The sequence below is a fragment of the Carassius carassius genome, chromosome 13 (assembly GCF_963082965.1).
Source record: "Carassius carassius chromosome 13, fCarCar2.1, whole genome shotgun sequence".
Taxonomy (NCBI): Eukaryota; Metazoa; Chordata; class Actinopteri; order Cypriniformes; family Cyprinidae; genus Carassius; species Carassius carassius.
The window spans coordinates 22,746,712-22,762,993 of record NC_081767.1 but is presented as its reverse complement, the minus strand read 5'-3'; the positions used below and the strand labels follow the sequence as shown (position 1 = coordinate 22,762,993).

Below are 16,282 nucleotides of genomic sequence, written 5' to 3'. Positions count from 1 at the left end.
ATTATCAAGGATAAAAGCAGTATTACATAACACAGGACACCGTTTCAGTAGTGTATTGTTCAAAACGGCTTCCTACATGATTTTACAAACACACACACACACACACATATGTATGTGAATCTTATAAGATTTGTTATCAAATGCACACACAAACATAGCTACATACGTATATATATATATAAATAAATATAAAAACAGGCTATCACTATCATTCCACCTTATATTTCCACTTCGGGCTGTTAAACTTTCATAGTATTTTCTAATAAATTCTTATATTATTATTAGAGGATCATATGCTGCAATGTTAACATAATATGTATACACATGCAATGTATACACATTTGACTCGATGCTCTCTTAAAAAAAAAAGAAAAAAGGCCCACATCCGTAATTCAAAAGTAGCGCCCCACACGGCCAATCCGCGCACTGCTTGTGTTTACAGCCCTCCCCCACGCCACCGCCCCCCTGCCTGACGCGCATGCGCAACAGCAGCTCGAGGCCGCCATTTTGTGCGGAGCCTACTCTGTAAAAGCGGGAGAGGATTAAAACCGCCGGAGGTGAAGGACGCAGTTTTACTCCGTCTCGTACTAAAGGAAGAACAAACCCTGGGCTTTCCATCGAATTCAACGCGAGAGTAAATCACCAAACGCAGGTAAAACAGCACTACTTTTTCGAAAGGGGGGAGTTTTGCAGGAGCTTTAATCGGCCTCTAGGTGTCACGATGGGGCTCCCAGTCCAGGCGGCTGGCGGGGGGTGTTTGTCTCCCTCTATCGTTATCGAAAATTTAGCAAAAAACATTTATAACCCAGAAGTTCGGGCTTCAGCCCGATTATTATGCACTATTGATGCTATATCAGACAGCATTTTACAAAGATGCTATTATTTTAGGACAGTATGTTTGCTTCAGTCTTTAGGCCAGGCGTCCATTTTCTGTTTCTTCTCTTTGTTTCCTGTCTTTAGAAACCCGCCGTTTCTGCACGCGCACTTAGCTAACCAGCTAACATGCTTCCCAAAGTTAACCAATTTCCAGTCCTGCCACACCCAAACAGTGTAAAAAAGCAACTAAATCCACAAACGTCAAATCCGCGAGGTTTTAAGCGTAATATATGCTATTTGTAAGCCGTAAAACAGATTCCAGGTCGCGCCCCCTCCTCGAGCAGTTAAATTCAAACCCGAGTCGGTGAAACATTGACCCGGTTCAGCGATAGTAAAGTCCCATTACTGCGGCCTGACTTCGCTCTTTGGTCTTTACCTCTCCTGGAATCCAATATGATCGGTGGTTTAATTGTAAAAAAATAAGCATTTAATGTATATTTGCTGTTTTAGCATGAGTTCTGCCGCCGTTGCTAGCGTATTGCGCAGATTAGAATCAAACAAGGAAGATGTCGTTGCTAAATGATACTGATGGCCATTTTCGAGAAGTAAGAGCGAGCCTCGCCACCGAGCCCAGAATCCCGGAGTTTATCGCCTGAAAACACCACTAAATCGCCGCGGTCGTCGATCTCGGTGCCACCGCTCACTCTTATAGAAAGACCAACCTCAAGCAACAAAACGACAGAAGGGATAAAAACTGTGGAGAGCTCCCTCTACAACCCGACTGGTAGTGGTACAAAAATACGATTAACCATCTCAGAATGCCCTCTTGCTGTGGAAAATCATAATGGTGTTTTAAAACGTGTGAAGGTAATTGAATAGTGGATACGTTTGTACTGTTTTGATGGCTTGGTGGCCAAATGCGCGCGTTCATGAGGAAGTAGAAACGAACCAGTTCAGATGATGCTTTCTGGCGCCGAATCAAGAGTTCAAAATGTGGTTTTGGTACAATGAAAGTCACGTTCAAGTTTTGCAAGTTTGCCGAGGTAGTTTATATAATATATGGGTCAAAGACCCATTTTTGTGTTTCCGCATCAAATTACATTTAGTCATTTTGAAATTCATAAAACACATCTTAAATGCAAGTAAATTGGCTTCTTTCATATTTCAAATAACTTTTGTGGCAATATGTCTAAATATGGGAGGAGATAATGTTCCAGAGTGTAAAATTGTCATTCAGCATATTGGCTCGGACTTTGATTTTACCAGTACGTCTTTAAATAAATATAAAATGCCAATTTAAGAAAATGTTGTCTTGGTATTTTCAAGTAACGTTAATTTTTAAATTTTCCTAATTTCCAATTTTCAAGTAAAATAAGATTGTAATTTCGGCAGTCTGTGACATCATTAAGGGTGTACTCACACTAGGCACGGTTGCCATGAACCGGGCCCGAGTACGATTGTCCCCCCTCCCCACTCCCCCTCTGGCCTGCACTCACATAGGAGGGTTTCAGCATTCGTGCCGGAGCACGCTTACGTCATTATGGTGTGCGACGGTTTCGGGATAAACAGGAAGAGCGACGCTCTCTGAACACAATGGAGTCCATCGCTCTGTTTTCTTTGTGGATAATTTTGTGTCGTTTGGTCCACGGTGGTCCACAGCCCTCTCACAGCCTGTTGTTAAACAGATGTGTCGCCTTAGTGGCGCGAAAATTTTCACGTAATCGTGCTGCTCGTATGAGGAGGTTTGCAAGGTACCAGCTGAGCTTTTGGAGCGTCGCAAAACCGCGACGCCACGCGTCCTGCATGCGAACCGCGCCCGAGTCCAACTGAACCGTGCTCTGGGCCGGCCAATCGAGGGCCGGCCAATCGAGCCGCGCCCGGGCACGGTACGGAGCACTCACACTAGTCAAACGAACCGCGCTTTGGTGGTCAAACGCACTCGGGCACGGTTCAAACTGGCTAGTGTGAGTACACCCTAAATGTCACTTGGAAGACAGTGTGGGGCTGCTGCAGAAAAGTTATTTTATTGCTCTTAAATACTTGGTAATTTAACCTTTTCATGGTGTGGTAACATGGGTTACAAAACATTCAGTGAAATGGCAAAAAAAAAAGTTTTAATGTTAGATTTTATGAAGAGTATATGTTGTGAATAATTGATTTACTACAAGTGCTGGTCATATAATTAGAATATCATCCAAAAGTAGATTTCACTAATTCCATTCAAAAAGTGAAACTTGTATATTATATTCATTCATTACACACAGACTGATATATTTCAAATGTTTATTTCTTTTAATTTTAAAAATCTCAAATTCAGTATCTCAGAAAATTTGAAGGGATAGTTCACCCAAAAATCAAAATTGTCATTTAATAACTCACCCTCGTGTCGTTTCAAACCAGTAAGACCTCCATTTATCTTCGGAACACAGTTTAAGATATTTTAGATTTAGTCCTAGAGCTCTCAGTCCCTCCATTGAAACTGTGTGTATGGTATACTGTCCATTGGGGCTGTCACTTTTGTGATAAAAGCATTTTTGATTTTTAAGACATAAGTGTTCATTGAATCGATTGTAAAATCAATTAAAAAAAAAAAGTTTCCCTTTTCAAAGCCAAATATCGGACAAACGTAAAGAGAGCGCTGGAAATGCACAAGTCAGCAATATTTCTTATTTGTTGCCAGTAGAGCTGTAATCGGGCCTTAAAGGTTAGGCCCGACAGGACCCGTGCCCGACGAGTACATTTTGACTGACAGCTTTTTAAAAGCACGAACCCGTTTACAGCCTGACATTATTCAAATGTGCGCGCACACACAGCTCTTTTGCCTTTTGTCAAGAATGAGTCATTTATACATGTTTTAACATAATTTATTCATAATTAACATAGACTAGGCCACTTGGAAGTTGGAATAAAGAAATAAAATAACTCCGCACTCTAAATGGGCATAGGCTCATTTAGCCTATAAATAGACCAACGCACCAATAAAAACGAGTCTTTTTTTAACAAATTGAATTAAGATAAATTTTAAATTAAGATGGGTATTTGGCAATAACGAAAATAAGATAAAGGCTCCGCCGGATTTGCTTCTCCACTGTCAGCTGACATTTAATAAAAAGAATAATGCCAACATTAGCTTATATACTCTGTCCACATTATGCATTTAAGCCTCAATGAATATATAGTTATTATTTGAAAAACCTTTACTCGCAGAGATTAGGCTAAGCCTACATGTTTTTGTGGAGGAAAATGATTGAATCCACTGTAGATGTCTTCAGTGCGTTCATTATTCTCATTATAAACATGGTCAAAACTTTTCCACACCTCAGACTTTGCTTTAGATGCTGGTGCAACCAAAACGTATTTTCGCCCGAGGCAAGCCTCCGTTGCACCTATTCAGCATTCATTTCACATCTTTCTCGCATTAATCGAAACACATCACATGACCGCTCCTTTACCTCACAAACCGGAGCGCAAGCCCTAGCCCGCTTAAGATGATATAAATTAAGCCCGAACCCGACGGGCAAAGATCTTCAGCTCTAATTGGCATGAAGTTTCATGCAGAATGACAAACAGCAACAGGAGTGCAACATTTTTGAAAAAAATTATATGCAGAGGGGACTGCTGCCATAACATAAATGAAAAACATCACTGCAGACTTCAACCCGGCTGCATTTATGATTTAGGCAATTCAAGTCAATTAGGCTGCGCAAGGTGGGGGTATTACTGCCAATCTTTCACCACAAAAGCGGGTTGCTGTCAACTGGCAATGGTGACTCCTTTTCATAATTTAGCATCTCCTGTAAGAGGTCGCTTTCGACGTCACTGGGTCTTATAGGAGCATAACCGTACGGCACGCCAGCCATAATAGTAAGCAGCGGCAATAGTGTTTTCAAATAGACTCTGCGGATGGAAAGATGCGACCAGCCTCCAGCACAATTCAGACACCCACGGACACTCCTCGTAGGTTAAAAAAAAAAAGAGCGTGCGCACTGAGAACGAGCATGAGACTGGCTGCAGTTCCTCTAACGGCCACTGGTGTCAGTAACAGTTAGAAATTTCAGAACCTACACAATGCTCCTTTAATTATTTTAAAATTTAATAGTTTGTTTAAAATCGATTCCCTATTTTCATTTTCGAAACTTTTTTTGGTTTGTCCGATCGATTGTACAATCGATTTTCGAACGAAAAGAAAAACATCATCAAAGTAGTCCATGTGACATCAGAGGATCAGTTAGAATTTTTTAAAGCATTGAAAATACATTTTGGTCCAAAAATAGATAAACTATGATAGGGCTGCAACTAACGATTATTTTGATAATCGATTAATCTGCCGATTATTTTTACGATTAATCGGTTTATGTACTTATATATATATATATTTTTTTCCCCAAGTAAATTATAAATAAAGGGTCTTTATCATTCACCATAGATTAAGAGATTTTAACCATTTTGCATTGTCATATCCTCATCAAAAATATACCTGGAGTTGTTTTGTTATGTGTTAGTGATCCTTTGTCGAACTCTTCTGCAATCAAAACACTGACCCATACTCTAGCAAATTTCACAAGGAGATTTCAAATAATGTTTTCACCATGGCAGTCCTTAGAGCTCCTAAAGTAGTTTAACAATCCGAACAAAGCTTAAGGAATCTTTCAGAACATATTTTCACAAAGAATAAGGATAAAACAGAATAAGATTGCAGTGCGTTGTATTTTATTATTTACTGGGAAACAGCTTTATAGCTTATGCTGTGAAATTGTAAACAATCCTTCGAATAAAGTGCCAATGGCCTGAAACATGAATGGAACTCACAATTTAAAGTAAAATCCATCAGAAGGTTGTCCAGAAAAAAAAAAATTGGACACACAAAAAAACCTGCTTTGTGAAAAAGAGCAGTGCATTTCAAAATATTTAAACTTTTACCTCTCTCATTCAGTCATAATTAAGCTGCAAGACTGAATTATGAACTGGTAAACGACAAACTGATCACAGAACATGTTTGTAAAGCTTTAAATGTTAACTGTTAAAAAGCAATGTTATCAGCTTTTACAACTAAACATTTGCAAACAACATTGTACTGGAGAAACTGCACAAATGAAAGTCTTAGGGGCCGTTCACATATCGCGCCTAAAACGCGTGGAAAACGCTAGGCGCACCGCTTTCTCCTTTCCAAAGCGCTCGCGCAGAAGCGCCCCTGAGGCGTCTGCCTTTGCTAAGCGACCATGACGTGCTCTCTCCTTGAAGACGCGGAAATTTCAGCAAAGGATAAATGGATTTGCAGCTCTAAAAATCGCTTGTAGCTCTGCTACTAAATTTATTTCAAAATGGAAATCCATATACAGCTATGATCAGCTGTTCCTTCATCTTGGCTGAGCTTTTAACGTTGTTACGGGAAAGGATGAAGCTGATTATTTAGTTCTTGTCACATGACACGCGGAGCGCTTGCGGCATTCTGAAAAGTTGAAATGTTTTTAACTCGATGCGGTGCGGTGTTGGAAATAACGAACTTCAGCGCGCAAAAGACGCGATATGTGAACGGCCCCTTAAACAGTTCAGTAGTGCAGAGTTTACAGGTTACTCTTCTTTTTTGAAGGCTCAAAGTAAAGTACTCCCACATCACGCTGAATGCTGCAGAGACGCTGTTTCAGGAAGCATGTGACATAAAACGAGGCCAGCTATTGGCTATTCGCTACTTCTCCTGCTGTACTGGCTGAGTAAAACCTCCGGTGGCTCATTACTGCCACACTTTGGTCACCGCAGATTTGAAATATGCCCGAAATGAGCCGCTTACGGCAAATAAAAGTTATTTAGCAACGAATCGATGACTAAATTAGTTGACAACTATTTTAATAATCGATTTTAATCGATTAAATCGATTCGTTGTTTCAGCTCTAAACTATGACTTTATTCAGCATTGTCTTCTCTTCCGTGTCTGTTGTGAGAGAGAGTTCAAAACAAAGCAGTTTGTCATATCCGGTTACCGGATTTAGATTTTCTATGGGGTTAAGGTCAGGTGAGTTTTGCTGGCCAATTAAGAACAGGGATACCATGGTCCTTAAACCAGGTACTGGTAGCTTTGGCACTGTGTGCTGGGGCCAAGTCCTGTTGACAAATGAAATCTGCATTTCCATAAAGTTGGTCAGCAGCAGGAAGCATGAAGTGCTCTAAAACTTCCTGGTATACGGCTGTGTTGACCTTGGACCTCAGAAAACGCAGTGGACCAACACCAGCAGATGACATGGCACCCCAAAGGAAATGGCAAATTTACTTTAATCGGAGAACATAACTTTGGACCACTCAGCAGCAGTCCAGTCCTTTTTGTTTTTAGACGCTTCTTACGCTGTCTGTTGTTCAAGAGTGGCTTGACACAAGGAATGCGACAGCTGAAACCCATGTCTTGCATACGTCTGTGAGTAGTGGTTCTTGAAGTCCACTCTTTATGAATCTCCCCCACATTTTTGAATGGGTTTTGTTTCACAATCCTCTCCAGGATGCGGTTATGCCCTAGTGCTTGTACACTTTTTTTTTTTTTTTTTTCTTCTACCACATCTTTTCCTTCCCTTTGCTTCTCTATTAATGTGCTTGGACACAGAGCTCTGTGAACAGCCAGCCTCTTTTGCAATGACCTTTTGTGTCTTGCCCTCCTTGTGCAAGGTGTCAATGGCCAACTGTCAAGTCAGCAGTCTTCCCCATGATTGTGTAGCCTACAGAACTAGACTGAGAGACCTTTGCAGTAGGGATGTACACGGATAGTCGAACATTCGAATATTCGTTCTGCTCTAATTATAAGATAAATAAAAATGATATTCGAATTTCGCAAAAAAAAAAAAAAAAATTCACAATAAAACCTAATTTGGTCACTTTCTGTGATTCTCCACGGCATATTTGAAGGTGTATGCAAGCAAAAAATAATTAATGAATGATTAAGGGGCCATTCACATATCGCGCCTAATAAGGCGTGGAAAAGGCTATGCGCTCCGCTTTCTCCTTCTTTCCAAAGCGCTCGGGCAGAAGCGCTCCTGAGGCGACGCGTTCTCTCCATGAAGACGCGGGAATTTCAGCAAAGGATAAATGGATTTGCAGCACAAAAAAAAAAATCGCTTTCAGTAGCTCTGCTACTAAATTTATTTCACAATGGCAATCCATATACAGCTATGATCAGCTGTTCCTTCATCTTGGCTGAGCTTTCAACGTTGTTACAGGAAAGGATGAAGCTGAATGTTTAGTTCTTGTCACATGACCTGCGGTGCGCTTGCGGCATTCTGAAAGTTGATGTTTTTAACTCGATGCTGTTCGGACGCGCCTGGAAAAAACGGGACCGCGTCGCACCGCGTGTGCATCGCGACCGCGTCGCTTCCATTATGAGCGCGCATACCGCGCCCCTACATTGGAAATAACGAACTTGAGCATGCAAAAGACGCGATATGTGAACGCCCACTAAAAGAACTGCGGACTTCTAGTACTTCAAATATGCCGTGGAGAATCACAGAAAGTGATCAAAGAACATTGTTGCAGCATCTCTCAAGCAACGAATAAACACTGCTAACTTGGAGAATGCAGTGAAAACTCCTCTTCTCGCGTCTGCCCTAGACCCTCGGCACAATCATCTCAGGTTTCTCAAAGAAAACATGAGAGAAGTAAGAAAAAAAAAGAAAATTTTCCTTGATGCGAGTGGTGCGGATACAGTCGCCACGATGAAGAAGATGCAATGCCCACTCGTCAGAAAAGGCTGAGCCAGTTCTCCAGCGATGATTACACAGAATCCAGCCGAGACGAGTGGGAACAGTTCTTGCTGGAGCCATGTATTCCACCAGATGAGGATCCCATTCAGTGGTGAAACGAAAACACAAAGCGCTTCACAAAACGTATTCGCTTAGCACACCGTTGTGAGTCCCGCCAACGTCTGTGTCGTCAGAGCGCGTTTTCTCCGCGGCCGGCCTTATTGTTAACAGACTAAGGAGCCGACTTTCCCCCAATCATGTTTACATGCCCGTATTTCTTAACAAGAACATTTGAAACAATAGAAAAAAAAGAAAAAAAGATTTGCTGACAGTTTAAAAGTTAAGTGTAGGCCTAAGCTACATTCTGTACAATAGCCTAATTGCTGCAGGCTGCTTTACGTTTTTTCTTTGTTCACTTTTTTTTTTTTGCTTTTAATCTGTACTTTTGTTTGTTTGCACGCATTGTTAAGGGTTTTCAGCTACAAAACACGATGTGTAATGTTCAAGCTTGTTCAAAATGACAAAAACAAATGTTGCTGAAAAATAATGTCTGACTCATTAAACTTAATTTAAATAAACGAATATTCAAATATTCGTTTTTGTGAGCTCAAATATTCAAATGTGATATTTGTGGAAAACGCCCATCCCTACTTTGCAGGTGTTTTGAGTTAATTAGCAGATTAGAGTGTGGCACCAGGTGTTTTCAATATTGAACCTTTTCACAATATTAAAATTTTCTGAGATACTGAATTTGGGATTTTTCTTAGAAGTCAGTTATAATCATCAAAATTAAAAGAAATAAACATTTGAAATATATCAGTCTGTGTGTAATGAATTTATATAATATACAAGTTTCACTTTTTGAATGGAATTAGTGAAATTAACTTTTTGATGATATTCTAATTATTTTACCAGCACCTGTATAGATCAGTGAGTGTGAGCACTAACCGCTCCGGAGTGCAGATCTTCTAATATGTGCTGCATGATTGAGTGAATATTTCTGAGTGGCAAGAGTGATAGATCTGCAAAGCAATACATTCAGAGAGGGACGTGTTATCGCGTCCCATATAACTCAAAATAATAAACCACAAAGTTAACAAACCAATTCACTCCACTGTGTTGAGTGAGAGCGCTTCTCTGCTGTCTTCACGTGCTATCGTGAACTTCCTATTTCCAACTTATAATGTCATGAATATTAGCTCGTTGCATTCTTTTCTGTTAAAAATAGTCGACAATGGTTTGTGAATGTTAATGCTTAGCCTGAATAATTTGTTCTGGAGCATCCAATCCTGTGACCCATGATTTGTTTGTATGTGTATTCAGACCCAGTGAGCTACGGACGTTCATAATAATAAAAAAACTATTAACTTGCGATAAAATGACTATCGCCGTTAATCAAGTAATGTATTAACGCGATAACGCATTAACATGCCCAGCCCTAATACATTTAAGTGTGTGTGCCTTTATATATAACATTGATGACATGATTTTGTTTGCATCCCAACAGGTTGAGCTAGGTAGTAAGAAGCAAAGTTGAGACAGATAGTTCGTTCATCGGAGGCAGAAAGTGGTGAAGGCACAGGTGTAGAGAGATGAAGTATTCATTTTTGGTACAGGTAAACTCTCAGTATGCTATACAAACACAGAAGTCTTGATGTCTATGGAAATGCCAAATCATCTCTATTGTTCACCATTTGCAAAGCTCATACCAGGCCTCCTTAGTATAAGCAAGTAAACAAATAGAGTCCAGTTTGCTGTCAGTTAACTAACTTTAGCATCCTACATATAATGCTGCATTATAACTTTGTTACTTTTAATCTGTGTAGGTATTACCCATGGAAGGGGGACCGACTGAGGCAGTGGTGGAAGATGCAGGGGATGCTTTCAAGGCCAAGGAATGTAAGACGTACCAAAGGCGACGAGAAGATGAGGAAGTGGGTGCTGAATTGCTGCAGGCTGCTGTGTTACAGGCTGAAGGAGAGCCTGTGGTGGAAGCTGTCACCAGCAGCGTGGAGATGATGGTGATGGACTCCCTGGACCCTGCCCTGCTCCAGATGAAGACAGAAGTCATGGAGGCTGCTGTCGGTGCACCTCTTGGTGTGGCTGGTGCCGCTCATGAAGCCACAGTCACCACTGTCGATGATACTCAGATCATCACCCTGCAGGTGGTGAACATGGAAGAGCAGCAGTTGGGCTTGGGAGAGCTGCAGCTGGTGCAGGTGCCCGTTTCAGCTGTGCCTGTCACGGCCGCTACTGTGGAAGAGCTGCAGGGGACACTGGTGGATGCAACTGCCATGCCTAAAGATGGGGAGCCGGTCATCTGTCACACCCTGCCATTGCCTGAAGGCTTCCAGGTTGGTCATGTTTTATGTTCTGATCAGACTACAACTTTTAAATGCAGAGTGCTGTGACTTTCTGGTGAATCTAAATGATATATCTTCTACAGGTGGTCAAAGTGGGTGCAAATGGAGAAGTGGAAACTGTGGAGCAAGATGAGCTCCAGGCCCAAGATAATCAGCCTCCACAGCAGGAGGAGGAGGATATGGTTGAAGCCCAAAATGAAGACCCAAACTGGTCCAAAGATCCAGACTACACACCCCCTGTTAAAAAGGCCAAGAAGACTAAGAAAAGCAAGCTGCGTTATAACACAGAGGGTGATAAAGACATGGACGTGTCTGTGTATGACTTTGAGGAGGAACAGCAGGAGGGACTGCTCTCTGAAGTCAATGCTGAGAAAGTTGTGGGTAACATGAAACCGCCCAAACCAACCAAAATTAAGAAGAAAGGTGAGAATGTGTGATACACACCGAGAATAGACACTTGCATGATATTATCGTATAGTGTCAGTATCAGATCTGTGCTGGGTCTAAATCACTGTCTATGTGTAGGTGTTAAAAAGACATTCCAGTGTGAGCTGTGCAGTTACACTTGCCCGCGCCGTTCCAATCTGGACCGCCACATGAAGAGCCACACGGATGAGAGGCCTCACAAGTGCCATCTTTGTGGACGAGCCTTCAGGACTGTGACATTGCTGAGGAACCACCTCAACACGCACACAGGTACATGATCTCAAGTGCATAAGAATTAATAGGCTATCTAGTGTGAATTAGAAAATGAAAGACATTTTTTTTCTCACAGGCACCAGACCACATAAGTGCACTGACTGCGACATGGCCTTCGTCACCAGTGGAGAACTGGTGCGACACCGACGCTACAAGCACACTCATGAGAAACCATTCAAGTGCTCCATGTGTGACTATGCCAGTGTAGAGGTAGGTCTGAGAGTATCATGTTGATTTATTTATTTTTTTTCTCCATGGAAAATTGCTTACATTTTGACCTATGCCTTTAAACTATGCAGGTTAGCAAGCTGAAGCGCCACATTCGCTCCCACACTGGAGAGCGTCCGTTCCAGTGCAGTCTCTGCAGTTATGCCAGCAGAGATACCTATAAGCTGAAGAGACACATGAGGACCCACTCAGGTCAGTGGCACTTTCTCCGATTGTGTGATCATCAACTAAATTGGTTCGATAAATGCAATTGATGTGAATATTGGGATTATTATTTTTTTTTTAATCTGTCCTATAGGAGAGAAGCCCTATGAGTGCTATATCTGTCATGCACGTTTTACTCAGAGTGGTACCATGAAGATGCACATACTGCAGAAGCACACAGAAAATGTAGCAAAGTTTCACTGCCCCCACTGCGACACCGTTATTGCCCGCAAGAGTGATCTTGGTAAAACTACAATGTTCAGCATTAACATTTTATAGTTGTTGCTGGTTACTGGTGTGCTTTTTAGTAGCAATGACCACTTGTAACATACTTGTGGTGTATTGATGTTTACACATTTGCTGTGTCCCTTTCAGGTGTGCATCTCCGTAAGCAGCATTCCTACATTGAGCAGGGCAGGAAGTGCCGTTATTGTGATGCAGTGTTCCATGAGCGCTATGCGCTCATCCAGCATCAGAAGTCCCACAAAAATGAGAAACGCTTCAAGTGTGATCAGTGTGACTATGCATGCCGTCAGGTTAGACAGCTTATGCTAAATTCTCTCCGGATTAAATTTTGTAAGCATTTATTTATAACCTTGTAGGGAACTCTGCTTTACATTTACTGTTGTGTTCTTAATGTCAGGAGCGTCACATGGTCATGCACAAGCGCACCCATACTGGGGAGAAGCCATATGCCTGCAGCCAGTGTGAGAAAACTTTCAGACAGAAACAGCTGCTGGACATGCACTTTCGGCGCTATCATGACCCCAATTTTGTACCCACATCCTTTGTATGCACCAAGTGCGGCAAGACCTTCACTCGCAGGGTATGGTATATTGAAAGAAGTTCTATGTATTTCAGGGTGCTGCTAGATACAGTAAACCGTGTTTATCAAATTGTGTGTTTTTAACAGAATACCATGGCCAGACATGCAGAGAACTGCAATGGTATGGATTCTGGTGATGGAGAGAATGGAGCTCCACCCAAAAGGGGCCGTGGAGGCCGAAAGAGGAAAATGCGCTCTAGAAAGGATGATGATGATGATGATGATGATGATAGTGGTGAGTAGCTTGGCTATGGTTTTGCTACTATGGTGGTTGTATTAGAAGTTGAACAAACACTTGTCATTTAAGTCTGTCATTTAAGACCGTGATTATCTAAACTGGTGGGCTGGATGGGGGGCCAATAATATATATATAAATCATGACCGTTTTAAGAGGGTTTTAACGATGTGACCTGAATATCTTAGATGAGCATGGAGAACCTGACCTTGATGACATTGATGAAGAGGAAGATGATGAGCTATTTGATGATGACATTGACCAGATGGATGTGGAACAGGCTCCACCCAGCATTCCCATCCCTGCGCCAGCCGAACCTCCTGTCAAGAGGAAACGTGGCAGACCCCCAAAGAATGCAGCCAAGGCTTCTCCTACCAAGTCTGTCGCCCAAACCACCACAGGTAACTTGTGCGCTGCTGCATATTATAGGGCCCTATATTTTTTCTCGACTCCTAATAAGTTATATAATAATAACTTCTAACAGTTATTAAAGGTTAATTAATCATAAAGCATGATGCTGAAGACACCGTAAGTGTCACACATGCTTCAGTGAGTGTGTATTAAATAGAACTGTGCATCTGCGCCATTCATTAACAGAGGTCAAGAACATTCGAAATTCATATTTAAATTCAACTTTTTAAGTCCATACCGCGATTTGATTCAAGTGTAATGACCTACTTTTCATTAATTATTTCAAAATTTGACAAATTCCGTGATAAACTGTGAATTCCGTTTTTATGACTGGACTCCGCAATTCCGTCCACGTTTTCCACATCACATCATAGGGCCCTAGAAATCATTCAAAGTCTCTTTTAACTGTTTAACTTAATGATTCTCTCTGCTTCTAGCAGCTGCTGCCATTATCCAGGTGGAGGATGAAAGCACAGGGGCCATTGAGAACATCATCGTGAAGAAGGAGCCTGAGGGCATGGATGCAGCTTCAGCTGCCCAGCCAGTAGTGGAGGAAGTGGAGGCTGTCGAGGCTGGTGTAGAAACAGTGCAGCTAGACATCCCCGAAGTTGCGCCGAATGGTGATCTTACTCCTGAAATGATCCTTAGCATGATGGACCGGTGATCTGGGGATATGTGTACATCCACAGGCTGATCACAAATGCTTGCATAAATGCACATCCCCATATTTGTCCCTTGATTATATATAGATATACATACACATGCTCACATTTCTTTCTTCACTTCCTTTAATACAGCACTGTGCCCTCCCCCAAATTCTGAACGTCCTGAAGTTTCTTACATTTGATCTTTTCATTACGATCACAAAACTGCGCTTTTCTAAAGTTTTTATCATACCAGTAATTCAACTGCTGATTTGTTTTTGCTGTGTACATTGTATGTGGAGAGGCAAGATGATTTTTGAGAGCAGGAATATCTCCGACATTATGTGGTATGCTACATGCATTTATAGTTTTCTTTACCCAGCTAACCTGCCGTCTTTACTTATTTCAATTACCATGGCAATAGAGAAATGATCATTTTGTGCCTGGCCAAGCCTTGATATCTAGATTCTCCGTCACTGCTGTAGAAATGGGTGTTTTTACCCCGCCTGTCCAAGAAAATCCTTTCAATGTTTGAGATTTCTGATGACTTTTATTCTGTTTGTTCCTCATGTGCTCTTTCACTGCTCACAGTTGATAATGTTAGAGCGTAGAAATGTAGCCATCTGATTATAAAGCCAGGGACGATGACATCCATCCATATATATATATTAAAAAAAAAAAACCTGCAGTTGATAAAGTTGTACAAAAAAGGTAATCTTGGCTAGTATTGCTTGTAAATAATTTTTATTTTCTGTTTTATGAAGATTTTAATCTTTTTCTAGTGAATTGATGACGTTGAATGCTAGGGCGCAATGGCTTTTAACAGAAGTTGTTTGGAAACATGCCACTGGAGGCTTTCAAATTACTTGTGGGGGGAAAAAATAAAAGCCTGAAGAATCATGTCGGCTGTATAACTAAACCCCATTCTTTCTGTCCTTCTGTAGCTGGAATTGTTGCATTTGGTCTGCTCAACTTGCTTGATAGGGAGGGGTTGCTTCATCTTTTTACCACTACTTAAAGGCGACGAGAGAGTGGCTTTAATATTTTACCACCTGATGAATAGGCTTCCATGTTTGATTATTATTTTTTTTCCTAGCTTTTGTGAAAGGAAGAAAAGGGACAGAACTGGGCAGGTACAGCGACTCGCACGTCCCCAATCATTTGGATCTGTTTTGATGTGGTCGTGTTCCCAACAACCACCCCTAATATTAAGCTCCAAGTGACCTGAGTTACCTGAGTTAATAGTTTCATGGGATTTTGAAAAGAGACTTAAAGTTTACATTAGGTTTGTTCAGACCACATTTAATTAAAAAAAAGTTTAATACAAGTGTTCGAGGAAGCTATTTTGATATGAACTCTTTCTAGAAGGGGGGAGCTTGGATGGGTTATTTGTAAAAAGTTTGTCACTTGTTCAAAAGAGCAATGTCCTTATTTCAGAATATTTGTTTTTCTAAATCAAATTGAAGGTTTCCTCCAACATTTAGTTGCATTTAAATTGCTTTTTTTTTTTTAAGCTCTTAAAAATATAGGTAAATGTTTTTTTTTTTTTTTTTTTTTTTTTATAAACCTAGCTGTACTGTGTGAATTTTACAATGGTCAGAAAACCAACCTTATAAAGACATTTATGGCTGGTTGGGGTATAGAGGTCAAATGAGGTAAGATGGTGTGGAGAATGTATTGCTGTACAGCTAATAAAAATAACAAATATTGTCCTTATTCAAGGTGTCTGTTTTTTCCACTTTTTTCAGTTATGTGACATTTCAACAGGAATTTGATACAATTATATGCTATTTGAAACAGACTTTCATTCTTTACCTAGTTACAAAGGTGAAAATAATGAATCTTGTTTGGCATATAAATGTTTATGATGGACACATGGTTCTTTTGCTTAAATGAGTACAGATTAAGCAAAACAGATTAAAACCTTGTGAATTAATTTTGGGAACGTTCACTTAAGATCTGAGGCATATAAGATCCAGAAAAATCATCCAACTGACAGAAAACAAAAGATTATGTCCAGTATCTGGTAATATAGCCATAGAGAGTGTATATGTGTGTGTGTGTGTACTGAGAACAGCTTTTTCCACCTAAAAATGAGATTTTATCAGTGACCGTAGCTCAGGTACAGTTTCTAGCTG

At 40.9% G+C, this 16,282-nt stretch overlaps 1 protein-coding gene across 4 annotated transcripts; it reads left to right on the top strand.

Moving 5' to 3' along the window:
* Positions 1 to 496: 496 nt before the first annotated feature.
* On the top strand, positions 497 to 15,842 carry LOC132156110 (transcriptional repressor CTCF-like). Of its 4 annotated transcripts, none has more exons than XM_059564975.1 (13): positions 501 to 652; positions 10,042 to 10,150; positions 10,361 to 10,888; positions 10,981 to 11,320; positions 11,423 to 11,593; positions 11,673 to 11,806; positions 11,896 to 12,016; positions 12,123 to 12,272; positions 12,404 to 12,564; positions 12,672 to 12,854; positions 12,942 to 13,089; positions 13,278 to 13,490; positions 13,941 to 15,842. In XM_059564975.1, exons 2-13 carry the CDS (start codon positions 10,127 to 10,129, stop codon positions 14,162 to 14,164), a joined length of 2,397 nt encoding a protein of 798 aa, XP_059420958.1. In that variant the 5' UTR covers positions 501 to 652; positions 10,042 to 10,126; the 3' UTR covers positions 14,165 to 15,842. The 4 variants fall into 4 exon arrangements, with proteins under 4 accessions (XP_059420959.1, XP_059420958.1, XP_059420957.1 ...); XM_059564974.1 differs by having other exon boundaries at positions 13,938 to 15,842; XM_059564976.1 differs by lacking the exon at positions 10,042 to 10,150 and having other exon boundaries at positions 497 to 652; positions 13,938 to 15,842.
* The last annotated feature ends 440 nt before the right edge of the window (positions 15,843 to 16,282 follow it).

What these genes read in the sequence shown, in the direction of transcription:
- LOC132156110 (XM_059564974.1), top strand. Translation starts at nt 10,127, where the DNA reads ATGAAGTATTCATTTTTGGTACAG. An exon ending in AACCAAAATTAAGAAGAAAG is followed by an intron (nt 11,321 to 11,422) that starts GTGAGAATGTGT and finishes GTCTATGTGTAG; the next exon opens with GTGTTAAAAAGACATTCCAG. An exon ending in GTGACTATGCCAGTGTAGAG is followed by an intron (nt 11,807 to 11,895) that starts GTAGGTCTGAGA and finishes TAAACTATGCAG; the next exon opens with GTTAGCAAGCTGAAGCGCCA.